Raw genomic sequence first — 22,689 nt, 5'->3', positions numbered from 1 at the left:
CCAAGGTGATGGCTACTGTAGTAGCGGTCCTCCACTCTCAGGGTCACTCGGTGATCCCGTACTTGGACGATCTGTTGATCAAGGCACCCTCTCTAGAGGCATGCCAACACAGCCTCGACGCTACCCTGGAGACTCTCCAGAGTTTCGGGTGGATCATCAATTTCCAAAGTCAAATCTGACACCGGCCCAATCGCTGACATATCTTGGCATGGAGTTTCATACCCTCTCAGCGATAGTGAAGCTTCCACTGATCAAGCAGCGGTCACTACAGACAGGGGTACAATCTCTCCTTCAAGGCCAGTCACACCCCTTGAGGCGCCTCATGCACTTCCTGGGGAAGATGGTGGCAGCAATGGAGGCAGTTCCGTTCGCGCAGTTTCACCTGCGTCCACTTCAATGGGACATCCTACGCAAATGGGACAGGAAGCCGACGTCCCTCGACAGGAACGTCTCCCTCTCTCAGGCGACCAAAGCTTCCCTTCGGTGGTGGCTTCTTCCCACTTCATTATCGAAGGGGAAATCCTTCCTACCCCCATCCTGGGAGGTGGTCACGACGGACGCGAGTCTCAGGGTGGGGAGCGGTTTTTCTCCACCACAGGGCTCAGGGTACGTGGACCCAGCAAGAGTCCTCGCTTCAGATCAATGTTCTGGGAATACGGGCAGTGTATCTTGCCCTGAAGGTGTTCAAGCAGTGGCTGGAAGGCAAGCAGATCAGAATTCAGTCGGACAATTCCACAGCGGTGGCATACATCAATCACCGAGGCGGCACACGCAGTCGGCAAGCCTTCCAGGAAGTCCGGCGGATTTTGATGTGGGTGGAAGCCACGGCCTCCACCATCTCTGCAGTTCACATTCCAGGCGTGGAAAACTGGGAAGCAGACTATCTCAGTCGCCAGGGCATGGACGCAGGGGAATGGTCCCTTCACCCGGACGTGTTTCAGGAGATCTGTTGCCGCTGGGGGGTGCCGGACGTCGACCTCATGGCGTCACGGCACAACAACAAGGTACCGGTGTTCATGGCACGGTCTCAAGATCCCAGAACTCTGGCGGCAGACGCCTTAGTTCAGGATTGGTCGCAGTTTCAGCTCCCTTATGTGTTTCCTCCGCTGGCACTGTTGCCCAGAGTGTTACGCAAGATCAGGGCCGACTGCCGCCGCGTCATCCTCGTCGCTCCAGACTGGCCGAGGCGGTCGTGGTACCCGGATCTGTGGCATCTCACGGTCGGCCAACCGTGGGCACTACCAGACCGACCAGACTTGCTATCTCAAGGGCCGTTTTTCCATCTGAATTCTGCGGCCCTCAACCTGACTGTGTGGCCATTGAGTCCTGGATCCTAGCGTCTTCAGGGTTATCTCAAGACGTCATTGCCACTATGAGACAGGCTAGGAAACCAACGTCCGCCAAGATCTACCACAGGACGTGGAAAATTTTCCTGTCGTGGTGCTCTGCTCAGGGTTTTTCTCCCTGGCCTTTTGCCTTGCCCACTTTTCTGTCCTTCCTTCAATCTGGACTGGAAAAGGGTTTGTCGCTCGGCTCCCTTAAGGGACAAGTCTCAGCGCTCTCTGTGTTTTTCCAGAAGCGCCTAGCCAGACTTCCACAGGTACGCACGTTCCTGCAGGGGGTTTGTCACATCGTTCCTCCTTACAAGCGGCCGTTAGAACCCTGGGATCTGAACAGGGTGCTGCTGGTTCTTCAGAAACCACCATTCGAGCCAATGAGAGATATTTCTCTCTCACGCCTTTCGCAGAAAGTGGTTTTTCTAGTAGCAGTCACTTCACTTCGGAGAGTGTCTGAGCTAGCAGCGCTGTCATGCAAAGCCCCTTTCCTGGTTTTTCACCAGGACAAGGTGGTTCTGCATCCGGTTCCGGAATTTCTCCCTAAGGTGGTATCCCCCTTTCATCTCAATCAGGATATCTCCTTACCTTCTTTTTGTCCTCATCCAGTTCACCAATGTGAAAAGGATTTGCACTTGTTAGATCTGGTGAGAGCACTCAGACTCTACATTTCTCGGACGGCGCCCCTGCGCCGCTCGGATGCACTCTTTGTCCTTGTCGCTGGCCAGCGTAAAGGGTCACAGGCTTCCAAATCAACCTTGGCTCGGTGGATCAAGGAGCCAATTCTCGAAGCCTACCGTTCGGCTGGGCTTCCGGTTCCCTCAGGGCTGAAGGCCCATTCTACCAGAGCCGTGGGCGCGTCCTGGGCTTTGAGGCACCAGGCTACGGCTCAGCAGGTGTGTCAGGCGGCTACCTGGTCGAGCCTGCACACTTTCACGAAACACTATCAGGTGCATACCTATGCTTCGGCGGATGCCAGCCTAGGTAGACGAGTCCTTCAGGCGGCGGTTGCCCACCTGTAGGAAGAGGCCGTTTTACGGCTCTCTTACGAGGTATTATTTTAACCACCCAGGGACTGCTTTTGGACGTCCCAATTGTCTGGGTCTCCCAATGGAGCGACAAAGAAGAAGGGAATTTTGTTTACTTACCGTAAATTCCTTTTCTTCTAGCTCCAATTGGGAGACCCAGCACCCGCCCCTGTTTTTTTGTGTACACATGTTGTTCATGTTGAATGGTTTCAGTTCTCCGATATTCCTTCGGATTGAAGTTACTTTAAACCAGTTTTTAATTCTTTTCCTCCTTCTTGCTTTTGCACCAAAACTGAGGAGCCCGTGGGAGCACGGGGGGTGTATAGGCAGAAGGGGAGGGGCTTAACACTTTTAAGTGTAATACTTTGTGCGGCCTCCGGAGGCATAGCCTATACACCCAATTGTCTGGGTCTCCCAATTGGAGCTAGAAGAAAAGGAATTTACGGTAAGTAAACAAAATTCCCTTCTTACGGTAAGTAACAAAATTCTCTTTTTTTTTTTATATTGTGCAGAGCGTCCTAAGCTCTTATGTACAGCATTGTAGAACGCTGTATATAAGGGCTCACTGTTGGTGGCTGCAGCTTGTAGAGAACAAATCTGGTGACAGGTTCCCTTTAATAACCAGAACCTGTGCCCAGAAAGCCGGATGCAGAAGTGAAGACTGGCTGCCACAAAGGACCAAGTAGGTCAATTAGAGGTATTTTAGTGGGCTATTTTAAATGGGACTTCCATGATCAATTGGGAGACCTACAATCTGGCCACAAAGTGTACAATATGGATGTCAATGGTTGATGCCATATCCCCTGAGGAACCACATAACTGTGGCGAAACTTGTTGAGGCAGTATACAGCAAGGAATACAGCTGAGTTATCAATAATTAGGACTGGTTGCGTTTTCTCATATATGCCTTTGTTTACATCCTTCCGTCTACATGGATCCTCAATTCTACGGCTGTGCGGTCTATTAACCCTTTTCTCGCCAAATTTGAACTGCTTTGTTTACATCCCAGCAGGCATTATGCTATATGTGGTCTATAGCAAGGGTCCAGATTAGTTGATTGACATATAGGATTGCTTACTCTTGTCCTTTAATATCACCACCATCATCCACACGAAAAATCTAGTATTGCAGTTCATCCCCATTGAGTGGGGCTCAGCTGCAATATTAGTCCAAGCCTACAGAGGTGAGTGGTGCTGTTTCTGGGGAAAACTTAATTTGGGAGAGAATAAACTATTAAAGTTTGGTTACTGCGCTTTAATTTGATTCATCAGTATCACTGTACTAATGACAGCACCAATCGCATGCCATGGTTTGCACTGTTTTGCAGTATTTTATTTATTTATTTATTTTTGTAATGGCTTGTTCTGAAGCCAGATGTGACTTTAAAGTCTTTAGGTAAATGAGACACTCCACATTCATTGGTTTTGGTTCATCCTGGGGAGCGCTGGCTTTTTTTTTTTCTGTTTTTTCCAAAGCTATTAAATTAGTTTTTTTTTTTTGTTTTTTTTTCTCTTACTAAAAACTCTTGTGTGGGTGAAGGAGAATTATGGAGAGTCTTTTTGCATATGAAATTGCCATTACCTACTTTATAAATATGGGCGGTGTGGGTTTTTTGGCCCTTGTTGCACAGAACCATTCATTCTCATCATTAATACGGATTGTCCTTTGTACTATTCAGGAGGAAGAGGTCTCGCCGCAGCTGTTCACCTTCCACGAAGCAGTGTCTCAGATGGTGGAGATGGAGGAGCAGGTGGTAGAAGATCACAGAGCTGTGTTCCAGGTGGGACCTCCATCATCATATACATATTTCTTGTGTACTGTGTGAGTGTTGTCTATAGATGTACTTACTACCTACTGTAGTTTTATAGGTTTCTATTAGTCATCCCAGCTAGGCAGGCTTGCGTCATGTACAGCGAAACCTCCACATACCTAATCTCCTTATCTGATGTCCTGTGACAGAGCCATCATATTTTAGGCTTTTCTGGCCTGGTTCTTGAGAAGTCCACTCTCCTAGAAAACCACCGTCGGTGCAATTTGGGAAGTTTCTTCATATGTGCATACACACACACAGTGTCATGGAGCGATGAACAACTAATTTATACCCCATTTCCCTGAAAATAAGACACTGTCTTATATTTATTTTTTTTTTAGCCCTGAAAAAAGTTCCAGGGCTTAATTTTGGGGTTGGGCTTATTCTCAGGGAAGCATGGTTGGGGGAAAATTTACCCCCTAAAAAATGCAGGTGCCAACCCCCTTCCCAGGAGAATCCTTCTTACCAGACCCCAAACATCTGCCTGGCTCTCAGGTTCTTTTGCAATCCTCGGAGGGTGCTCCCTGCAGGTATGCTGCACGCCGTCCTCCCCTCCTTCTGGTCAATACTCACACCAGATCGCATACATACACACTCATGAGTTGTACATACAATTGCGCACACACTCACCACATTTGGTGATACCACTTGCTTCCAGCCAGCAGGACTCTCTGCTCTCTTGTCTCTATGATGCATTCCACCGCTGGGTCCTCCATGCGTTCCACCCGCAGGTCCACTCGCTCCACTGCACAGCGTCGCAGGTCATTATGCCGTTAGATGCAATTGTGGATGTGTGTGTGTGTGTGTGTGGATGTGTGTGTGTGTGTGTGTGTGTGTGTGTGTGTGTGAAATCTGACGTGTGTGGGTGGGTGTGATCTGATGTGTGTGGGTGTGCGTTCTGCCGCAGGTCATTGATGCATTCTACTGCTCCTGGTCGGAGTTTGGTGAGTATGATCTCGGGGTTTTCTGTCTTTTTTTCTTCTCTCTTTTGGGGGTGTCTTTCTATAATGAAGGGTCCTACAGTATTCTTTAACTTTTTTAGCTGCTTGGACACTTCATTATTGAACCGCAACTAGGGCTTATTTTTGAGGTAGGTCTTATTTTCAGGGAAACATAGTATATTAGCTGCAGTGCACTCATGTGTTAACCCTTACACTACTGTACCTTAGTGATTCTTCATTAGCAGTATTATTGCATTTGGTGAAGTGTACCTGCAATGGAAATTGTGTTGTTCCATGTGAGCAGTCAGTGGGTGATTGGGTATAGATGTCTCACTGCTGTCAGTGGTCATCTCTGGTCACGACCTGTAGGTTGACGTTACCCTATGTCCCTTTCTTGTGCATTTCACTCTTCAGGAGCTCCGCCTACCACAGCTTCTAGCCCCTTATACCACTCATCCCATATCTGATCACCACTGATGCTCCCTTTTCCAGCCCTTAAATTTCCGACCTCTTTACTTGTCCACACAGCAAAACTTTGAGTTTCTGTTTTGTATCATGTACAGGAATCTATACGATGGCTGGAAGATGAGAAAGCTCTGCTAGATATGACAGAAGAGGTGGACTATGACGTGGATTCCTATGCTACTCAACTAGAAGCAATCCTAGAGCAGAAGATTGTCATTCTTATTGAATTACGAGGTATGTGTGTGGCTACGCAGAACGGGATACTTAATATAGGCCATCAGTATCTAATCGATGGGATCGGACTCTGGAAACACCACTGATTCACTGATGGAAGAAACTGCATGTTCATCCTGTTATTTGTTGGGCACTGCTATGGAATCTTGGCAGTGTCTACGCCTGGCACTACAGCTTATGCTCATTCCCTCTGACCTATACTACCACGTCCACCCGTAACATTAGAGCTGTGCTTGGTGAACCATAAATGGCACCGGACGCTCACTGGAGTGCTGCAACTTTTTTAATCCGTGTTTTGGTTGGGTGCCAATGATTGGATCATGTGATATTGATACGCTACCTGTATAAATTAGATTAATGTATATATATCGCCATGTTTGGGCAACAGTCTAAGGCTATGTGCGCATGTTGCGTACTGTCCCTGCAGAAATTTCTGCAGCGATTTGAACAGCACACGTGCGCTTCAAATCGCTGTAGAAACAGTCCGTAATGAAAAAAAAGCCGATTTCATGCGCTCTGCCTGCAGCTCCTCCCATAGACAGAGCGGGGACTGCAGGCAGAGAGCAGGAAAGAAGTGACATGTCACTTCTTAGAAGCGCGCTTCGGGCAGCAGCCGAAGCGCTGCGCTCTAATACGCCACGTGCGCACGGCTCCTGCACAATCTCCATAGATTATGCTGGGGACGCAGGACGCATGCAGTTACGCTGCGGTGCAGATCGCAGCGTAACTGCATGTAAATACGCCACGTGCGCACATAGCCTAATGGGGCACCAACTGATTGGTCAGAAGAGACGTCAGTCAGTTATCTCTAATTTAGGTCTTCCGATCACTAAGAAATAAAAAGTAGAAAAAAAATAAACACTTTTTCTCCCATTGAAGGTAAAGAAACTAAAAGCGTAAAAAAAAAAAAAGCTCCATTGCCTGAAAATTAATAGCACGGGTCTCAGAAAATGGCGGTACAAAAAATGTTTTGTTTTTTTTAATACAAACTTGTGGCTCAGTGGTTAGCACTGCAGTCTTGCAGCGCTGGTGGGGTCCTCAGTTCAAATCCAACAAAGGACAACATCTGCAAGGAGTTTGTATGTTCTCCCCGTGTTTGCGTGGGTTTCCTCCGGGTTCTCCGGTTTTCTCCCACACTCCAAAAACATACAGATAGGGACTATAGATTGTGAGCCCCAATGGGGACAGCGTTGCCGATGTATGTAAAGCAGGGCTGTGGAGTCGGTAAGCCAAACCTTCGACTCCGACTCCGACTCCTCAAATTCTCTTGCACCGACTCCGACTCCGGCTCCGACTCCGACTCCTACATATATTGCTTATAGTTAGGTGAAAAATTTATTGTAGTACATGAATATGTGTATGTGAACATCAGACATTTAATAATTTTTATGATACAATAATCAAGATATTTGGATAGAACATAAAATATATTTATTGGAATACAACTTTAGAACACAAAAAACTGCAATAAATTGTAAATATGTAATACACTATGTAATATACAGTAGATTACATATATATCTTGTGTGTGTATATACACTGTATATATATATATTACATATTTACAATTTATTAGTTTTGTGTTCTAAAGTTGTATTCCAATAAATATTTTATGTTCTATCCAAATATCTTGATTATTGTATCATAAAAACAATTAAATGTCTGATGTTCACATTGTACTACAATACATTTTTCACTTAAATATAAGCATTATACTAAATGTTATTATTTAGTAAAATATTCAGCACATTCTGCATTGCACTCCTGTCCCCAATTTATTATATATTTTAGGAGTCGGAGTCGGTGCATTTTATACCGACTCCGACTCCGACTCCACCAAAATGAGCTCCGACTCCGACTCCACGACTCCGACTCCGACTCCACAGCCCTGATGTAAAGCGCTGTGGACTTAATAGCGCTATATAAATGAATAAATAATAAGTTTGGCATCATGGCAATCGTACTGAGCTGGAGAAATCCTAGTGCCAGGTCATATTACCATACATTGAACACCCTAAAAAGAAAACCCAAAGTAGAATAGTTTTTCTTTAACGTTCCTATGGGAGACCCAGACCATGGGTGTATAGCTACTTGCCTCCGGAGGACACACAAAGTACTACACTCAAAACGTGTAGCTCCTCCCTCCTAGCATATACACCCCCTGCTAGCCAGTCCTAGCCAGTTTCAATGCTTTGTGTTTCAGGAGGTCACACACACATGCATTCTCTGATTTTGATTTTTGATTTTTCCTTCTGGATCAAAGATTTGGAAGAAAAGCGGGTCCAGCTGGACTCCCGGCATGTCCCTTCTCACCCCACTGTGTCGGCGGTGCTGTTAAGGTTGATTTTCCAAGGCTGGAGCCTTCTCATGCCGCGCTCCTTCACCATCCCATGCTGGGGCTCTGGCTTGAAGTGGGAGCCAACACGGTTCTCACTGCTTTGCAGGAGACCGGTCTCCATCCGCAGCCCTTTTTCAGGATCCTGCTGGAAGGAGCTATCACCCCCCAGGGACCTGGCAACCTGCGTCTCACAAGCTAAGTATATGAGACGTTATTACCACAGAAAGTGGTCTTTCCAGGGGTCCTTTATATTTATTTATTGGGGGAGTGTGTTTTATGTTTTGTGTTAACGTTTCCGGCCGGTTCTCCAGTTTTCACTGGAGAACCGCGCCGATGGTGCCTGCACGCCGGCCGCATGTTTTACTCTAGGCCCCGGCTTTGCCTGAGGCCTAGTTTCGGTTTCCACTGTCTCTGCATGTCAGTCACGCAGAGGGACAGTGTGGCTCCGCCCAGCGGCTGTGCAGCACAGGGAAGGGACACTCCTCACTGAGGAAAGATTCCCTCCCCTGGCTACCTCATTTGCCGCTCTCAGAGTAGGCCCCGCCCCCTCTCCTCGCTCCGGTCGCCATTTTCTCAGCGTTCTCTGTGCCTGCATAGGCACAGAGATTCCACATTGTGACAAGTGGGGGCCTGGGCTGAGGGACTGGAGGGCACAGACATGTCTGTTTAAACGATCTGGCAGCCACAACCTCCGGTTTGTGCAGCTGCTTATTTTATCTGTTTATATATGCTGGGGGCCATTCTAGCAGAGCCCCCACCTCTGCAGCATGTCTCACAGAGCGAGGCTGCAGACTGTTTTTATTATCCACTGCAGTTAGTCTCGTACGGCTGTACCGAGCTCATAACCACTGTGGCCCCTCAGCTTGGAGGCTCATTAGTGGTCCCTCCAGCTGCTCCGGCTTCGGTGGCTGACCCCTGGTTTGGCTGGAATCCTATTTCCAGGGGTCGGCTGTCCCGGCGTCTGCTGAGCATGCAGCCCCCTTCTCAGGGCGTTTTCTGCTACAGCTCGCTCAGCAAGCTCACAGAGGTCTCTCCTTCTGGTCTCAGACCCCGTCCTCCTGACAGGGAGACGTAGGGTCCCCTGTCCTCCCCGTCCCGCAGCTCTGATTACGAGCTGACTCACTGGACGAGGAGGATGTCTCTACCAGACTAATGATTGGATTGCGTCCATTCTACTTGTACTGGACCTCCATCCGCCTGTATCAGGGGAGTATTCCCCGCTGGCAGAGAGGCATCAGTATACCTTTAACAGGACAAGGAGTGTGTTCCTCACTGTGTCCAAGCCCACAGCCTGTCCTGTCAGACCCCAAAGCGGGGTTCTGCTGCCTGTTTCCCCCTCCCATCAGAGGTGGTCAAGGAGTGAGCTCATTCGCCAAGGGTGGTCCCTCCGATGTCTAGACTTTCAGCCCGGATAGTTGTATCAGTGGCTGACGGCACCTCTATAAGGATCCCACGGTCCATTAATTTTGTACTGGACCTCAATCCGCCGGAGTTACCTTGCCTAGAAACACAATGTGTGTTCCTTAACCACTCCAGTTTACAGGCCACTGTGACCAAGCCCAGGGTCCGCTCTGACATTCGCTTCCCATGAAGCGTGATTCTGAGGACTGTTTTTTCCCTGTCCACTAATGGTGGTCAAGAAGTGGGCTCATTCACCTCAGGTGGCTCAGCCCGGACTGTTATGTCAGTGGCTGATGGCTCCTCACTTAAGGTTTTGCGGTCCGCCCGGTTGTCCTTCTGGCCAAATCTGTATGGGGGCGGCAGGAGCTTCGTTCTCCTCAGCTTTACAGCAGTGCGGTTTTTTTGTAGCCTTCTCTGCTTCTCTAGAGGAGATGCATTCCCTCACAGGGACTCTATGCCCGAAACGGTTGCCTGAACTTCCAGACTTCAGTCTTTTCATCCTATGCCATGTCTGCCATGCTGGACACCGCACGGCGGTGGCCTTGGCTACTTCCTCGCTATCCGCAGGCTCCTGTGGCTTCGGAAATAGAGGGCAGATGCCTCTATAGAAGTTCCTTGCTGGCTCCCTTTTGTTGGGACCAGTCTCTTCGGAACCAACTGGATGAAATTAAGGAAGCTCTTGGCGGGGAGAGTTCTTCCTTGCCACAAACCTAAACCAGGGAACCTGTCCAGGGCAGGAATCAGTTGAGGTTTCGGTTGTTTCCGTTCCTCCATCTGATCGTTCTCTAAGCCCTCGGCCTCGCCCTCTAGCTCGGCCTAGGTTCATAGACCCAAATGGCGCTCGACGCTGCGTCTTCAAAGACCGCAGGAGATGCTGCCACTGAGTCAGCTTCCTCCGAGCTATCTAGCCACGCCAACAACCTCCTTGGTCGGTGGCAGGCTCTCTCCACTTGGCGACGTATGGTTTTAACACGTCTCCGTTCAGTGGGGGCGGGATTATATCTCCCATGGCTACAGGATGGAATTCTATCCACCCGCCAAACAGATTTTTTCTGTCAACTCCCCCCGGCTCCAAGGCCGCCGCCTTCTCACAGGCCGTGGCATTTCTTGCAGGCCAATGGAGTAATTGTACCGGTTCCCGACTGGGAACGGTTCTGAGATTTTTGCTTAAATCTATCCCCGAAGAGGGCGGTGCCTTCCGACCTGGATCTTTAGCTTTTCAAGCATGGTCAGGTGTGGCGTTTTCACATGGAGTCTCTGTCTTGTTCCGTGTGTTTTTCACCGGATCAATCAAGAACCCAAGGAGATTCCCTAGCAGCCATCGGCATCAGTGATGCCTATCTGCAGGTGTCAATCGCAGTTTCACACCAGCGTTGGCTACGTTTTGTAATCGGAGTGGTCCAATTTGTGGCTCTTCCCTTGGGGTTAGCCACGGCCCCTCGAGTTTTCTTATTGGGGCAGCTGTGATTAGGGTCCTGCATCCCTAGGGATTGGCAGTGATCTTTTGCCCTGGACGGTCTTCTTGTCGGGGCTTCATCCAGTGCAGACTCTTAGCAGAGTGCTTCGCTCACTCTCGCCACTCTAACCAATTCGGGTGGCTTGTCATTCTGTCCAAGTCCACTCTGACTTCGAACCAGAGACGCAATTCGAGACTCTGTCGGCACTTGTGAAGCTGCTCTTAGTCGAACAGTAGTCCCTCCACTGGCGGTCGACGTCGTTCTATCAGACACCGAATACAGGTGCTGGTCAGATGGTGGCGTCAATGGAAGCGATTCCTTGCCCAGTTTCTCCTGCGTCCTCTGAGATTGGATGTTTTCCGCTGTACAAGCGAACTTCCTCCTTCCACGGGGTGGTGGCTTCGCCACTGACCAGGGGCTCGTTTCAGTGGTGGCTTCGGCCACTCTGTCTCAGGGACGCTCCTTCCTGGCCCCGTCCCGGGTGATCCTCACCAGAATGCTAGTCTATCCGCCTTGGGAGCAGTATATCTCCACCGTGGAGCGCAGGGCGCTTGGACTCTGTCCGAATCAGCCCTCTGGATCAATGTGCTGGAAATCAGAGCTGTATTTCTAGCTCTCTAAGCCTTTCACCATCTGTTGGCGGCTAGGCACATTCGAGTCCAGTCGGACAACGTGACAGCGTTTTCCTACAGCAACTTCCAGGGCGGGACACTCAGCCGCCTGGCAATGTTGGCGGCTCAACGCATTCTTCAGTGGACGAGGGACTCCTAGTCCACCGTATCCGCAGCCCACATCCTAGATGTGAAAACTGCGAGGCAGACTATTTCAGCTGTCCAACCGTGGTCCACGATCCTCAGGTTTTGCGGCAGACGCACTGGTTCATGTTTGGTCCCAGTTTTCGTCTCTTTTACGTATTCACCCTCTAGCTCTTGTCCAGAGTCCTGCGCAAGATCAGTAAAGAGGGCCGTCGGGTCATTCTCATACTCCAGACTGACCCAGGCAGGCTTGGTACCCTGACCTGCTCCTTCTGTCCGTTGGGTTGCCATGGCATTTTCCGGACCGTCCAGACCTTTTCTCAAAAGGTCCGTTTTGTCCGCCAGAATTCTGGACTCTCAGATTGACGGCGTAGCTCTTGAGTCCTGGATCTTGACGACTTCTGGTATCCTTCCTGAAGTCATCTCCACTATGACTCGAGCTCCAAAGTGTCCTTTGGCCTTGCTGATCCTCCTGTCCCTTCCACAGTCCGGTCTACAGCTAGGACTATCCCTCATTAAGGGACAGGTCTCGGCTCTGTCAGTGTGTGCCAGCGGCGTATCGTCCGGCTGGCTCCGGTGCGCTCCTTCAAGGGCGCATCTCACATCATTCCGCCTTTCCGGCGGCCTATGGAGCCCTGGGACCTTAATCCGGTCCTCACGGTTCCCGGAAACCCCCCTTTGCGCCATCTTAGGGAGGTTTCTTTGTTTCATCTTTCACAGAAAGTAGTCTTTCTAGTGGCCATAATTTCCCGCCAGAGAGTTCTGGCTGCACTCTTTTCGGAGTCACCCCCTTTTTTGGTCTTTTGCATCAAGACGAGGTGGTCTCCGTCCGGATTTTTTCCCTAAGGTGGTTACTGCTTCCACCTTATCCGGGGCATTTTTCCTGCCTTCCTTTTGTCCGGCTCCTGTTCATCGCTTTGAGGAAGCGTTGCATATCCTGGATCTGGTGCGGGCGCTCCGGATCTATGTGTCTCGCACCGCCGTTATTAGGCGGTGCACCTCTATCTGGTGCTGACCGCTAGTCAGCGTAGCGGTCTCTCGGCATCTAAGCCGACCCTGGTTCGTTGGCTTAGGTCGGCCATTTCCGAGGCCTACAAGTGTACTCAAGTGCCTTCCCCGCCGGGGATCAGGGCACACTTGATCAGACCTGTCGATGCCTTTTGGGCTTTCAGGCATCAGGCTACGGCTCAGTAGGTCTGTCAGACTGCAGCTCGGATTAGTCTGCATACTTTTTCGAAGCACTACCCAAGGCATGCTCATGCTTTGGCAGACGCGGGCTTGGGCAGACGCATCTTTCAGGCGTCTGTCGCCCATTTGTGAAGTCAGGTTTCGCCTGCTTCTCAGTTGTCTGTTTATTCCCACCCATGGACTGCTTTAGAACGTCCCATGGTCTGGGTCTCCCATAGGAACGTTACAGAAAAAGAGAATTTTGTTACTTACCGTAAATTCTTTTTCTTGTGGTTCCGTCATGGGAGACCCAGCACCCTCCCTATTGCCTGTTGGCAGGTTTCTTGTTCCGTGTGTCTTCACCGGCTATTGTTGTTGTAGACAGAGGTTCCGATTCTTCCGGGTTTTACTCTCTCTTCTTGTGGGTGGATGTCCTCCTTCAGCTTTTGCACTAAACTGGCTAGGACTGGCTAGCAGGGGGTGTATATGCTAGGAGGGAGGAGCTACACGTTTTGAGTGTAGTACTTTGTGTGTCCTCCGGAGGCAGTAGCTATACACCCATGGTCTGGGTCTCCCATGACGGAACTATAAGAAAAAGAATTTACGGTAAGTAACAAAATTCTCTTTTTTTTTTTATTCGCCCCACTTGGAAATTTTTTCTTTTTTTCATTATATGGTAAAATGGAGGTGTCATGCAAAATTACAGAAAATAAGCCCTCATATGGCTGTTTTGATGGTGCGTGGGGGAAATGAGGTACGGCTCTTGGGAGGAAGGGAGGGAAAAATTAAAGTGCATAAACGAAAAATCGGCCGGTCCTTAAAGGGAATCTATCACCAAGTTTTTGCTCCCCCATCTGACACCAGCATAATGTAGAGAAAGCGACTCTGATTCCAGCGATGTGTCACTTACTGAGCTGTTTGCTATCATTTTGATAAGATCAATATTTTCTCTGCTGCAGATCTAGCAGTTATACAGAGCTCATGAATATGCTGGACTATGTGCAGCACGCCAAATAGTCCTGTAATGATAATATACTGCTGATTTAAACAGTGATTTTTATCAAAACTATACTAAGCAGCCCAGTAAGTGACACTTCACTGGAACCAGGAGCTCTGCCCCTACGTTATGCTTCTCTCATATTAGGTGGCAAAAACCTGGTGACAGATTCCTTTTAAGTGAATAATGGGATATTATCGGAGATTTATGGCAGAGCTGCTGTACAATGAATGGAGAGCGCTGCACGTGTACATCGATCTCCATTTGTGGTAGGGACAGAGGGGCCTTATGTGAGGATGGTGGTCCTATGTCTGAGATGAGACAAGCCCTTTAAGACCAGTAATATACTGTTTGCTCTTTCAGATAAAGTGAAATCGTTCCGCGCTGCTTTACAAGAGGAGGAACAAGCCAGCAAGCAGATAAACCCCAAGAGGCCACGAGCCCTTTAAGAGAAGACTTGAATGAAGGATGACCTTATAAAGAACTTTTCTCCTGTAACATAGCATTATTATTATTATTATTAAACTGTGGCCGTAAAACCCCATTACTTGAACCGTTAAGTCAACTTTTTATAACGTCAGTGGGAAATGTCCTTCTCTTTCACTTGAATGGATCTGTTATGGGCTAACCACTACGCTGACGCCTAGACGAGCTTCAGATCCGAACGGCACAAACTTATCGGTAGGGACTACGAGGCACTTTGTCCAAAATACTTCATTCAATGACTCATTTTCCACACGTTTGTCTTTTTTTGTTTTTGTTTTTTTTTGTTTATTTTTTTTTAATAAATAACTTTAAAACTGTGTACCAGAGGAAATCCTCCATGTTTTTTATTTTTTTTTTTCTCATCCAAGACTTCATCTTGCTGCAAAATGAAAAGATGGTTTGAAGCTACTTGCATGTTTGCCTATTCATCTGTGATTGTACAGGTACAGATATTACGGACTCGCTGTGCACACCTCCTATGTGCCTTCCTGAAGGCTACTGACCCAACGTGTTCTCATTACGCACAGCCTTACTAAAATCCGAGCGTGGTTTGTCGGTGTAAAGTTACAGTTTATCACATATCTATTTTTGTTGTAGGATGTGCCATATGGAAGTACAGAGATTATAACCATATAGAACAGAGTAGGCCGCCGGCAGCAGAGTCATTTCTGTTCACTCTTTGCTGTTGGGTTGAGACTGTTCGTTAAAAATAAAGTTCTCCCTACTTCTCCCTTCCTCTTGCATACCGTCGTGTTTAATTGTTTGTCATATGTTTGTTTTTTTTCTATTTTTATATTATTTAATTTATCCTTTTTTGATATCTTTTACAATTTTTTTTTTTCTCTTGGGCGCTTTGAGTGACACTGGAAACCAGGGGTGTACACTGCTGCCACCAGGAGGCTGACACTAAGAATTACTACCTTTAAAGAGAACCTGTCACCAGTTTTTCAGCCTATAAGCTTTGGCCACCACCAGTGGGCTCTTATATACAGCATTCTAACATGCTTTATATAAGAGCCAGGGCCACTGTGTAAAACATAAAAAACACTTTATGATACTCACATAACGGTCGCGCTGTGGTGGATTTTAGTCAGATGGTCGTCTCTGTTCTCCGGTGCCGGCGCCTCCTCTTTCAGCCATCTTCGTCCTCCTTTTGTAGCTGCAGTGCATGACGCGTCCTAAGTCATGCACACTCGTCGGTCCCGTGCATGCGCACTACAATACTTTGATCTGCCCTGCTCAGGACAGATCAAAGTGCGCATGCGCACGACCTCAATGCCGGCGAGTATGGATGACTTAGGACGTGTCATGCACCACGGCTACAGAAGAAGGATGACAAAGATGGCCAAAAAAGGAGGCGCCGGCACTGGACCACAGACGCCCATCTGACTAGAATCCTCCGCAGCGTGACCTTTAGGTGAGTATTATAGTGTTTTTTATGCTGTACACAGTGGCCTGGTCTCTTATATACATCATTCTAACATGCTGTATATAAGAGCCCACTGGTGGTGGCCGCAGCTTATACGCTGAAAAACTGGTGACGGGGTTCCCTTTAAGAAAAACCAGTCTCCTCCTCTCAGCAGGCTACATCCATCTACTGGCAACGAAGCTATTCATTTCAGCAGGAGGCAGACACAGATCTGGAGCTCCGGACCAATTTTTGCCAATGGAGTTTTACTTGTTCTTTATTTTTAACCTCCAGTCTCTACTCGGCATTGAGCTGACATTATATAAATTGTACAGCTGTTAATAAGCCCATCAGCCCAATCTCCCAGTATGACCAGCATGCCTGTAAACCTGTAGTTCTCGGGTTCTCTAGAGACGGCCGCGTACTATGGAGACAACCTGTATACTGGCGTCATGTACGTGGCAGAACTGCACGCTGGATGACAATGTATGGTGTTGCCTATATTTAGGGAAGAATCTGGAATATGGCATACTGGAAAGACTTGTGATTTTCACTGCATTATCTATAGAATCAGAGGTGTACATGGGTACAGTGTTAGTGATACGGCTCCATACAATTTGCAGGTCTAGAGGCTTTTTCTGGTCAGGATAAAGCACCTTTCTTTTCTGTCTATATACATGGCTGTGTGCAGTCATGCAATAAATACCATTAAAAAAAATCTCAATCTAATATGTGCATAGAATAGATTATATCTGCTTCTATCTCTGTTTCCATTTTAACCTCTTAAGTCAGACGACTGTGTTCTTCCTGTCCCTCGTAGCCATACAAAGAATGTGAAAACGCATTGACCAACATTAAGATAGTGTTCCTACATAGCATAAACGCATTTCATGGTGCAGAAAATGTTCAGCGATTTAAAGGGAACCTGTAAGGTACAGTATGCACCCAGACCATGTGCAGTTCTGGTGTATATTTCTAATCCCTGCCTAACCATCCCTGTATGTAGTAGCATAAAGAGATCTTTAAAAAAAAATATTTCTATAGATCCTTTGATATGCTAATAATTTCAGGGACTAGTCGCAAGGGCATTAGTTCCTGCGCTCCTTCCTCCCACGGGGACATGCTAACATGGTATTCAATACCCACTGCCCAGCGTCCTCAGCGGTGACGTGCATACCTGTGTCCGTTGTCACCGTATCAGACGGCGGTCAGTGCACATGATCAGAAGTCCCGGCAGTTCCAGGCATGCACACTAGACCTCTCTGAAGCCAGGAAGCGTAGAGCCGGCTCCATAGTGCACATGACCGGAAGTGCTGGGATTTCTGATCATATGCACTGCCCGCCGTCTGATACGGTGACAACAGAGACAGGTATGCGCATCCATGCCTATGACACTGAGCAATGGGCTTTGAATAGCATGTTAGCAAGCCCCTATGGGCGTGCTAATATGCTAAGAGGGTGGACTAGTCAGGGGAACTAACGCCCTTGCGACTAGTCCCTGTGCTCATCACCATGTCATAAACTATCTTTAGAAATACTTTTTCTAAAGATTCCTTTATCTCTGCTACTAGATGCAGGGACGGTTAGGCAGGGATTAGCAATATGTACCCAGAACTGCTCGTGGTTCTGGTTGGATATTGCATGTGCAAGGTTCACTTTAACAGTTCAAGCAAAGATGCCACATAAACTCGTACCCACTGTTGTATATTATGGCGCATTTTAGGCTTCCCTATTGAGTCTGTAAAAGCAAATGTAAATAATGTAGTTTTATTTTTAAGCGAAGAATTCCAGGGTCCCTGCACTAACAAACCCAATAAAGATTGCATCAAATCTTCACCAAAAGTCATAAAAATAGGCTAAAGTGCAATAATCACAGCAGATTTCTCTTGCATGATTGGTGGAGATCCCTGCAGAAAACAAAATTTTTTACACCTCTTGGGATCGTGACCTAAACCTTCCATCTATAGACCCAATATGAATGTGAAGCACATAACTTTTGGGCTGATGTCCTTGACGGTATCTAGCCTGAAATCCCAGAATTGTATGGAGAGGTGTAATATGCCTCTTATTGGGGTCCATGGGGCTATCCCCTACACCTCCTGACTTTATAATGCTTTTGATAATTTTTTCGGCCATAGTTCTAAGCAGTTGACTCAGACGTTGTGACCCGTTCCATCAGATGCCACATTTCCATGATCTCCTCTAGTAGCATTGCTCCTCCGTAATAGAGCGTGGTTTTCCAGTGTGTGGTTCTGTAGTACACAACCATACAGGCTCCATGTATAAGGTGTTGCTTTTTTTGGGGGGAGACTGTCAGTCCTTGCCAGTTTGCACATAGAGGATTTCCCGCCTCCTAGCTGCTCCTTCCATATTTTATTAGGTACATTGTAAGATCTGACTGGCAGTGGCAGGTTACTGCCGTACTTGGTGCCTGCGTCTCCTGTATAGTACTCATCAGTGACTCCATCTTCCACTTGTACAGTGCATATGGATTATTACTGTATAATTAATATTTTCATTTTTTTACTTTTATATTAGAAAGGAGTATGGCCATTAATGAAGTTTAGGTGTAGCATTTGCTTCACTGACAGACTGATGGCGCTATTCCTTCTTTTGCACCACGTTTTACTGTCTACATCCCGAAAGACTACAAATGTATGCTGTTAGACCATGCTGTTCATCTGTACATTTCATCATACAGAAGTTCCTTACCGATGACTATTTGAACGATATAAAGTATACAGTCACTGCCTTATGTTCATTCTGTTAACTTCTGCCTTTCGCACACGAGTTAACAATAAACAGAACAATGTTGGCAAGAATGGCGCGTCCTCTGATTCTGTCTTCTTACTGTCTGCTGCATGTGAAGAAGATAATGCTTACACTTTGATGCTGATAAAACGGATCTGTGTCGCCCAGGGAAGGGGGTACTCGCTCCCGGGCAGTACTAGTAATTGGGAATGTCACTTTGGTGACCGTTGCCCGATCCCGTACCCTGGGCCCTTTTTGTAATGGGAGTATTTACAGGGGAGATAAGAGTTTTGTTGTCTGACGCCACCTGCAGGTTGCAGTTAAGGATGGAAAACTGCCGCTGCTGAATGTGGGTACTCCCAGAGCTGGTGGTGATTGCAGCGATGATTATTAGGCCCTCCGCAGGTAGGGCAGTGCCTGGGAGAGATAACTGGTAATAACGAAGACTACACCAGGCAACAGTCTCTCCTCACTGTGGACCCAGGGTTGCTGGTTCAGGTCCCTTGGAGTATCAGTGCCAATGTAGTGACCCAGGTTGCTCTGTCCCTGGCACTCTGTTGGTTGGATCCCCGTAGCGTGGAGCGTTTTGGGGCTCAGACTGTCCCTTTTGGGGTACAGTTTCCTCCGTATGGCGAGCAGTGCGGAACCTGTGGGGAGGTAAGTGTCCGAACCCCGATCCTAGTTTACTGCTAATGCCCCGGATTATTTGGTTCGGTGAAGGTGTCCTCACTGGACAGGTATTTATCAAACCGTTTGAAACTGACGCTTGACCTAGGGCCCTGTGCCCCGTGCGTGCTCCGGTCCCAGCGGTATCTCCGGTATCCGTCCTGGCGACCTCTCTCCTGTGCCCCCGGTCACCGTTGCACGGACCCAGCTCAGGCACGTCCGCACACCTCTTCTGTGTGCCACTCGACTCTATCGACTGACTGCTGACCCCTCCCACCAGGATGGCTATACCCAGGGATTCGTTCCCACGGTGACCATCCCCTTACATGGTTAACCCTCTATGCCCAGTGTGGAGAACTAGTATTTTGGTCATGTTTTGGTGGAATCAGCACTGGTACTCCAGGTCCCAGGGGGTAGGTCCTGCCTCCCCAAGAGGATGCAGTTCACTGTAGTGCCCTGAGGGTCTTGGGAGCGCTACATATCCACTATGAAAACCATGCCCACGTGTGGATTACAGAACATAGACTTGAGTTTTTAGATGAACGTTACTATAAGGCTATGTGCGCACGTAGCATTCTGTCCCTGCAGAAATTTCTGCAGCGATTTGAACAGCACACGTGCGCTTCAAATCGCTGCGGAAAGAGTCCGTAATGAGAAAAAAATAGCCGATTCCATGCGCTCTGAGTGCAGCCCCTCCCATAGACAGAGCGGGGACTGCATGCAGAGCGCACGGAATAAGTGACATGTCACTTCTTAGAACGCGCACTTCAGGCAGCAGCCGAAGCGCTGCGCTCTAATACGCCACGTGCGCACGGCTCCTGCATAATCTTCATAGATTATGCTGGGGGCGCATGCAGTTACTCTGCGGTGCAGATCGCAGCATAACTGCATGCAAATACGCAACGTGCGCACATAGCTTAATAGCGGACTAGTTAGATATGCGGCATGCTAGCATCAGAAGCTTATAGTGTGGAAGACTGTAAAATAATAATTACATGTTCAGAAAAGGCTGCCCAAAAATGTATTTGCGGTATACTCTACTGTAGTAGCATAATCGAAAATTACCTGAGAGATTTCCTTTAAAGGAACACAAAAGATAATTACTTACCGGTAATTAGATTTTCTAGAACCCATGACAGCACCCTAAACAGAGAGAATCTACTATTCAAAGATAGGAAGCCTACAGAATAAGAGAAAGAAACTCTCCAACTGCATCATTGGTTTTTAGAGCATGAGGACAAAAAACGTTTTCTACTCCAAACCCCCTAATAAAGATTGAAATGTGACCCACTGATTTTAAACATTCAAGGGAGGGACTATAAGGGCACTGTAATGGGTTAAAAAAAAATCCAATTACAGATAAGTAATTTATCGTCTTTTCCATTCACCTCTAGCATCCCAGATAGAGTAGAAGAGAGTCCTTAGGGAAGGACCACTGTTTGTAAAACTCCTACCAAAGGAAAAATCATTAGAACACCCCAAGCCTAAACTATGTCTATAGACGGTACAAGGTGAGGATTAGTTTCGGTCATACATATTTGCTTAACGGGAACATTCACGCTTTCCACCCAGGAGAACAAAACTGCCCTAGTCAAATGAGCCATCACACCTCTTGCAATGGCCTGACTGCTTATTGTATATGCTAATGTAATGGCTGCTCTAATCCGTCTAGCTAAGATGCCTTTGGGGGACCCCATAACCTTTCTTGGAACCTTGAAAAGAAACTAAGAGAGAAGCATTTTCTTCATCGTTCCTATGGGAGACCCAGACCATGGGTGTATAGCTTCTGCCTCCGGAGGACACACAAAGTACTACACTAAAAAGTGTAGCCCCTCCCTCCGAGCATATACACCCCCTGGATAACCAAATATAGCCAGTTCAATGCTTTGTGTTCAGGAGGCACACATCCACACATGCATTCTCATCTGATTTTGATTTTTGGAAAGATTTTGAAGAAAAGCGGGTCCAAGCCTGGACTCCCGGCATGTCCCTTCTCACCCCACTGTGTCGGCGGTGTTGTTAAGGTTGATTTCAAGGCTGGAGCCTTACATGCCGCGCTCCTTCACCATCCCTCGGGCTCTGGCTTGAAGTGGGAGCCAGCACGGTTCTCCCTGCCTTGCAGGAGACCGGTCTCCATCCGCAGCCCTTTCAGGATCCTGCCGGACGGAGCACTCATCCCTCAGGGACCTGGCCCTGCGTCTCACAAGCTAAGTATCTGAGACGTTATTATCGGGGGTCCCTTGTACTTTATTGTTGGGGAGAGTGTGCTGTGTATCTATTGTGACATTTCTGGCTGGTTCTCTGGTTTTCACCTGAGAACCGCGCCGATGGTGCCTGGTCGCCGGCCGCATCGTTAAATTTAGGCCCCGGCTTCGCCTGAGGCCTAGTTTCGTTTTCACTGCCCCTGCATGCCAATCATGCAGAGGGACAGTGCGGCTCCGCCCAGCGACCGTTCGGCACAGGGGAGGGACACTCCTCTCTGAGGTAATATTCCCTCCCCTGTATATCTCCTTGGCCCTCCGGATCCCGCTCTTAGAGTAGGCCCCGCCCCCTCTCCTCGCTCCGGCGCCATTTTATCAGCGTTCTTATGCATGTCTGCATAACCACATTGTGACAGCAATCGGCGCAGGCCATCTCACTGGGGGTCCGGGCTGTGGGATCTGGAGGGCACAGAGATGTCCCAATGTCAAACGGTCTGGCAAGCCACAACCTCCGGTTGTGGACCTGCTTATATACTCTGCGTATATACTCTGCTGGGGGTCATTCTGGCTCAGAGCTCCCACTTCAGCAGCATGTCTCATACGGGAGCAAGGCTGCAAGGCTGTACTTAATATGCACTGCATGTAGGCTCGTACTGCCTGTACTGAGCACATAACCACATTGTGATGCCTGCTCTAACATGGTGGTGCCTCAGCCTGGAGGCTCATCCCCAGTGGTCCCTCCGGCTGCTCCGGCTCCGGTGGCTGAACCCCCGGCTTGGGTAGAATCCTTCTTTCCAGGGGACAGATGTCCCGGACAAAATTAGTGGACGCAATCAAATCACTAGCATCTGCGTCACTTTCGGACAGATCAATGGGGTACATGGAGGCAGCGTCCGAGCCCCCAGTAAAGGCATCCTCCTTGTCCTGCGAGTCAGCTCGTGAATCAGAGCCGCGGGACGAGGAAGGAGAGGGGACCCTGCGTCTCCATTTTAGGACGGGGTCTGAGCCAGATGAAGAATCCTCTGAGCTTTGCTGAGCGAGCCGTAGCAGCAGAAGCGCCCTGAGGGGGGGCTGATGCATGCTCAGCAGTGTCCGGGACATCTGTCCTCTGGAAAGAAGGATTCTACCCAAGCCGGGGGTACTCTTCCTGCCAGTAGCTTCCTGAATAATTTCATCCAGTTGTTCGCCGAACAGCCTGGGCCCAGCAAATGGGGTGGTTGCGGTTCTGCACCTCCAAGGGTTGGCATCCC

General features: G+C 48.4%; 1 protein-coding gene across 4 annotated transcripts in view; it reads left to right on the top strand.

Annotated features, from left to right (window-relative positions):
- Nucleotides 1-18,643, top strand: part of KIF2A (kinesin family member 2A) — a 186,389-nt gene extending 167,746 nt beyond the window's left edge. For all 4 annotated transcript variants that reach the window (XM_075326312.1, XM_075326303.1, XM_075326328.1 and 1 more), the window contains 3 exons: nt 4,041-4,142; nt 5,677-5,812; nt 14,291-18,643. In XM_075326312.1, the coding sequence (XP_075182427.1) occupies nt 4,041-4,142; nt 5,677-5,812; nt 14,291-14,376 (324 nt within the window). In that variant the 3' untranslated portion in view covers nt 14,377-18,643. The remainder of the gene's footprint in view (nt 1-4,040; nt 4,143-5,676; nt 5,813-14,290) is intronic.
- The last annotated feature ends 4,046 nt before the right edge of the window (nt 18,644-22,689 follow it).

This window comes from Anomaloglossus baeobatrachus, chromosome 1 (assembly GCF_048569485.1).
Source record: "Anomaloglossus baeobatrachus isolate aAnoBae1 chromosome 1, aAnoBae1.hap1, whole genome shotgun sequence".
Classification (NCBI taxonomy): domain Eukaryota; kingdom Metazoa; phylum Chordata; class Amphibia; order Anura; family Aromobatidae; genus Anomaloglossus; species Anomaloglossus baeobatrachus.
This window is presented reverse-complemented; position numbering and strand designations above follow the sequence as displayed.